Here is a 6,558-nt window from a genome sequence, read left to right on the forward strand (position 1 = left end):
ATAAGTTAACTTTACGTTTGAGTATCTACTGCTTGTTTGAGTAAATTGAACATCCATTCACAATAATTGACAAATACTAACTGATTATGGCATTTGCAAACAATAACTCCTATTCCATTACAAACTGTTTTACCAAATTAGCAACATAGCCTAATGTACGACCAAATAAGCATGTTTTTGTTCATTACATTAATAGACTTAAAATAGCAGCTACATCATGCTTCATTTGTACTTGCAGCTATGAAAATGCAAGAAGGACCAGCTGAACTGCTAGCTTGAGAACACAAATCAACCTGATGTGGTTGATGTGGATGCACTGGCTCTGTTATTGCTTGGTGTTGCTGCTAATTTGGAGTTGTTCTTTGCTTCTTGGCAGGTGGAGCAGATGGATCTTTCCTTGGTCTTCCAGTATTGCCTTTTGGAGCTTCTGGTGGTTTGGGTGGATTCTTACACTTGTTCTTGTAATGACCCAAACCACCACAATTACTACATGCATTTTTCTTTTAGGAAAAATTGACAATAGAGGTCTGAACTTTGGGTGATAATTTTTAAAAGGTCAGAACTATTGATTAACCTGTGTAAGTCCCAACTTTAGGGGGTTTTAACTTTTAGCGGGCCTTAGTGACTTAAAACTGGCTTAATAGGTCATCACTTGTAAAACTTGGGTCACATCAAAAGGGTTAATTGAGGGAGGGATGTAGGAACTAGGTGAGATATAAAAAAAATCTTCAGTTTTAAGTCGTCGAGGCCCGCTAAAAGTTAAGACCCCCTAAGTTGGGACCTACACAAGTTAATCAATAGTTTAGACCTTTTAAAAAATATCACCCAAAGTTCAGACCTCTTGTCAATTTTTCCTTTCTTTTTTGTGCTCACAACTAACAACTTTCCCCTCTCTTGGCCTTCACCTTCACCTGGCTCTTTTATTCTCTTTTTAAGCTTAGGTCTTCCTGGCATTTTTCTAAAAGGTGGGGGTAAAGGTGGTTGGAAGTTAGTCTTAGGCCATTGATTTTGTCCAGGCATGGGGTAAAATGCAGGGGCATATGTCCTAGAGTATGTGGACACATGGTAAGCCTGATGCACATAAACCTCAACATTAAGCCTTTGCCTCACAATACATGCCAAAGCATGATAACAGGGGATCCCCAACAAGTCCCATGTAAAGCAACCACATGTTTTTGTCTCTAAATTCACAACATATAACTCCCCATTTGACAAATGGTCCATCTCAAACTCCCATACATCTGCCTGAGCAACATCATAGTTCCTCACTGGCTCACTAGCCTTATCAAGCATTTTCAGAACTGAAGGCATAATCACTCCCTTAAAGTTCTTTAGTCCACTTCTTTTCGCACTACACCTTTTCATTACATATATACCTCCTCACCCATTCCATCATGGATAAGATAGGTTTTGTCCTAGCATCCCTAATAACAGTATTAAAACTCTCACAAGCATTATTAAGAACCATACCAGACTTAGACCTAGTTATGAAATCATGCCTAGACCAATGGCAAGCTGAATATCAGCTAGGTATTTATGTGCATCAGTTGACAACAACTTAATGGAGGCCATCTCATAGTCAAAATGCCACTGAAATTGAAAAAAGACAATGATCACTAACCTATATCAATAATCCAATTAGACTGGAATGAAATAAAGCCCATTAAAGCATGCACTAACCTTTATAGATGCTCTAGCTGCTTTCCAAAATGACTGTCTTTATAACTCTCCAAGAAAAGACCTTTTGAAGTTGGCCCAAATGTGTCTACAGCAAAACCTCACATCTGCATTTGGGACTACTTTTTTGAAACCATCCACCACCCCTTATCATTAGTTTAAGCAAAATGAATTAACAAAATGAATTAAGAAAGCAATGTAAGTGATGTAAATTAAGAAAGTAATGTAAAGTGAAAAGAAGTACCTTTTGTCTGTCAGACATGTAAGTGATGTCAGAACGTGGTCCCTTTCTAACCCATGTCCCAGTATGTGCTACACTCTCAATATCATTCACAAGAAGCTCCAAAATTTAGGACCAAGTTTCTCCATTTTCCACTTCCACAATGGCCCATGCCATTGGAAAAAGATTGTTGTTCCCATCCTTGGCTACTATAGTTAGACAAATACCTGGGTATGGGCCTCTAAGGCGCCAACCATCCACCCCTATTATGGGCCTGCAACCTTCCATAAAGCCTTCCTTAAAAGGATGCAGGCAGATGTACACTATCTAAACCAAGGGGTATCATTTTCACCCCCCACTTGTGAAAAAAACCTTAACTGTCACTTAGTAACAGATTCGGTTATTGTAAAACTGCATCCGAAAATTAACATAAAAAAAATGGAAGGGAAAGCTGGGAAGACAATCTGATGCGGTCTTTTTGTGGACCAGATCAGATTTCATAAACCGATGCGTTTTTTTTAAATCTGATTCGGTTCAGAGGACCGCATTTATTTTTTCGCTCAAAAAAACCCACGTTTCCAATCTTTGGCCCAACACACAGAATTTCTTCAGCCCAGCATGCCGAAATGCTCAATTCAGCCCAGTTGGATGCTTTGTAGCTATAACTTATAAGGCTCCTCACTCCCATCCTCACTCTTCTCTCCTCCTAACCAACACTCTCCTCTCTCATCAGATGCAGCCTCCTAACCTTGACACCCAGACATCCCTTCATGCCACCACTCTAACCCCTCATCACCCTAACTCTAATACTTTTCTCTCTCATCATGCTGAAATCCACAATCAGAAGCGCCTCAATCACACTTCTTCCCTCTCTAATATGTCGAAAACTTCAATCAAATCTACAATCGAAGCCAAGCCATTAAAGAAACTCGAAGAACGAAGCGCCATTAAAGAAAATTGAAGGAAGAAGCGCCATTAAAGAAAATCGAAGGAAACGTGAAGGAAGAAATCATGCCTAGACCAATGGCAAGCGCCATTATATACTCGGTTTCTAGTATTTTCATTCAATTTCGTTTTTATTCTGTTATTAGTTTTTTTTTGTAATTTATTTTCCTTTTTATTATGATATTAATTTTATTTGTAATTTATTTTCTTTTTTATTCTGTTACTAATTTTATTTGTAACTTATTTTTGTTTTTGTTCTGTTATTAGTTTTAATTGTAAATTATTTTTGTTTTTTTTGTTATTTTCTCTTAGATTTTCGTTTATTTTTTTTGCTTGATTTTTGTATTTATTTGTGTTATTAATTCGGTTCTAGTTTTATTTGTAATTTTTTAACTGGTTCATTTGTATTTTTTTTATCGACAATGATATAAATATTGTAACATGTTCATTATTTGTGTTGTTGTAAACTCCATCTTATACATCAGGTTTATGTTATTTTTGGTCGGTTCATTTGTTTTTTGTGCTAAATGTTTGTTGGCTAGCTGGGATTGGGAACTACATTTTTTTTTAAAAAAAAAAAGAGAAAACTGATGCGGTTGTTTATAAAAACCAGATCAATTTCACAACTTACGGATCCGGTTTTCACCAAAAACCAAATCAGTAAGTTGTGAAACTGATCCAATTTTTACAGCAAACCGCATCAGTAAATATTTTGGATCTGCTACGCGCCTACCCGATGCGGACCAAAACTGGATCAGTAAGCTTGTTTTGACCACATCGGATGAGCTTTCTTCCACTAGTGCCTGTAACCTTAACTACTGCTGCAGAACCAGGGTTATGCTGCTTGATGGCCTCAGCATAGTCCCAAACCTTCCCATATCGCTCACTTGCATCCCCATGAATCATTCTCATTGTTATTTGCCTAGAATAATAAAACTTGTAATACCCAAGCTGCACACAAGTCACCCTTCTTGCTCTTTTCATAAAATCAACCAACTTTCAAGATGGTGTGTCCCTCCACTCATATAAGAACCTCTCAGCTAAGTACTGTGAGGTTACTTTGTTATTCTCATGTTGTCTACCACATGTATGCTCTAACCTAATGCTCTTGATTTGGAATGTAGCCTCACCCTTTACTTGCTTGCAATGAACCTTAAAATTACACTTCTTCCCTTCACATGTGTACTTTACCCTTTTATTGTTCTTCCACTCGCAGTCACACCTATTTACACAGTACACACTCACTCTCTTCCTGTTGTTATGCAGAAAATAGTAGTTGTAGCCACTGTCAATGGCATAGTACCTTAGTGCCTTCCTAAAACAGTCGTTGGAAGGAAATTTTAGTCCCAAAGTCAAGTTGATTTTCCCCTTGAAATCAACAACATGGTTGGACACAGAGTAGTGTGCCCCCTACTCCTCATCAAATCCACCTAAGCTAGCCACCTCATCATCATCATCATCATCATCATCATCATCATTCAACTCCTCTTCATCTAACAATTGGATGTTCAAATCATCGTCCTCAACTTTCTGCCTTCCTAACAAACTACCTTCAACACCACCTAAGCTCCTTGTGACCCTCCCACTTATACCTTCATCAACATATTCAACAAATATGTCATAATCACTGTCATCTTCAAAGACACCCTCACTTAACACCCACTAGTAGAAAAAGGACGATTTGCGTCGCCTCGTTTGCGTCGCACGAAAGGGAAAATGACGCAAAAACGTAATTTGCATCGCACGTAAAGAGGGGTGTGACGCACAACATGGGTACATAAGCACCAGATACGAGCTATATGCGTCGCACGTGCCTGAGGTGTGTTGCAAAAGCCCAATTTGCATCGGATCCCCTGGCCCATCCTTGAAAAAAAAATCACACTATCTGCATCGCACGTCTTTAAGGTGCGTCGCAAAAGGCTGATATGCGTCAGACCCCTTGGCCCATCCGACGCAAATCAATTGGGCCACGTATATACACGCACATTGAGGGGGACACAATTTGCAACGTACCTTACTCAACGTGCGACGCATATTGCACCTTAAATCTCCCACAAGGCCTAATTCCCTTTTTATTTCAAAGCCAACCCTAAAAAAGCTCTCCACGCACGTCGTCACTCATCTCCCCTCTCCCCCCCCCTCTCTCAATCCCCTCTTTTTTCTTTCTACTTCATGGGTTTTTCAATCCTCTCAAATCCGGACAAATCCCTAAATTCCATCTCCATCATTAAGCAATACTTTCAATGGATCAAACTCTAATTTTCGAATTAAGTTCCAACGATGAATGGGCCTCGATAATTCTTCCATTGTCGATAAATTCGTGTAGAACACGAAGTTTTTTGGCGAGAACATAATTGATAATTGAAGAAATCGCCATTGAAGAAATCGCCATCGCCACTGAACTCGCAATTTGCGACTACACAGGTTTGATTTATTTTCCTTTTTCGATCTGATTTGTTTAGGGTTTTTTTTTTCATTTTTTAGATTTGATTTTCGGTTTTAATTTTCAGATCTGAAATTTTGTTTTTTCAATTTAGATCTGAAAGCTAAAATCTTCATGTTTACTAAAACACAAGCAGCAGGTGAGGAGGAAGATTGATACAACGCAAGCAACAACATAACAATAGTAGAGGCGGATGAGAATAGCAACGATACCGGTAGCAGCCACACAGAGCAGCAACAGTACCGGCGACAGATGCGAGTGATTCATGCTATTGGTTTTTCATATTGTTTGCAATACATACTGTAAATTTAAGTTTTTCATTTTGTTAGCAATACATACTACAATACTGGAATTTTGTTGGTTTACTGTTTTGTGTTCGAGTTGTAAATTGTGAAATTACGGAATTTTGTTGGTTTACTCTTTTGTGTTTGCTTCTTCTACTGATTCGAGAATCATTTTTTGTTGCCTTTTTGTTCGCTTCTTCTTCTTCTACTGAAATTATGGAATTTTGAATGCAGTATAGCCTATTTCATAAAATTATTTTTTAAAAAAAAAAATAGCAATTTGCGTCGCACGTAGCCCATGGTGTGACGCAAATCACTCATCTGCGTAGCACCCTAGGCAATGTGCGACGCACATTACCCTGTGTTCCTGTGAAGCTTTGTGTTGGGCTGGGGAGAGCCATCTGCGTCATACCGTATACAACGTGAGACGCAAATAGCTGAAGATCTGCGTCGTTTCAGCATCCGACGCAGATCATTGATAGTTCATCTGCATCAAGACTTATGCCGTCGGACATAAGTCCGACGCAAATTGGGGTCTCGGGTCCGACGCAATTCAACCTTTTTCCACTAGTGACCACATCACTATCTTCCTCATCAGAATCCCCTAAACCACCCTCACTTGAATCTTCATCCTCACCCACTAGCTGACCCTCACCCACTAGCCAACTTGCACCCACTTCCTCACTTGCACCCACTTGCTAACCCTCACCAATTGAACCTCCTAACTCACCCTCACCTTCCGAACCTTGTGGATAATATTTTTTCCATCTACCTGACTTAGTGGTTATCTTATATCTAGTGTATGGCTAATGTTTTCTTATTTGTTTTGAGCTGCAAAGAGGTAAAGGTTGGGTCCCTATTATTTTCTCCTTACTCGCTGCTTTTGTAGTTGGGGCTTTTTAATGTATAGGTTAGCAACTTTGGGTGTGGTGACCACTTGCATATCTTTTTGTCGATCCCATGTTGACTATGAAGGTCCTTTTCACTTC

At 39.1% G+C, this 6,558-nt stretch overlaps 1 protein-coding gene across 1 annotated transcript; it reads right to left on the reverse strand.

Annotated features, from left to right (window-relative positions):
• Positions 1–344: 344 nt before the first annotated feature.
• Positions 345–1,311, reverse strand: LOC125496510 (uncharacterized). Its single transcript, XM_048641991.1, has 2 exons — positions 881–1,311; positions 345–486 (listed from the first exon to the last, which is right to left on the reverse strand). The coding sequence occupies exons 1-2, from the start codon at positions 1,309–1,311 to the stop codon at positions 345–347; spliced, it is 573 nt and encodes a 190-aa protein (XP_048497948.1).
• Between the last annotated feature and the right edge of the window lie 5,247 nt (positions 1,312–6,558).

This window comes from Beta vulgaris, chromosome 4 (genome assembly GCF_026745355.1).
Source record: "Beta vulgaris subsp. vulgaris cultivar EL10 chromosome 4, EL10.2, whole genome shotgun sequence".
NCBI classification, from domain to species: Eukaryota; Viridiplantae; Streptophyta; class Magnoliopsida; order Caryophyllales; family Amaranthaceae; genus Beta; species Beta vulgaris.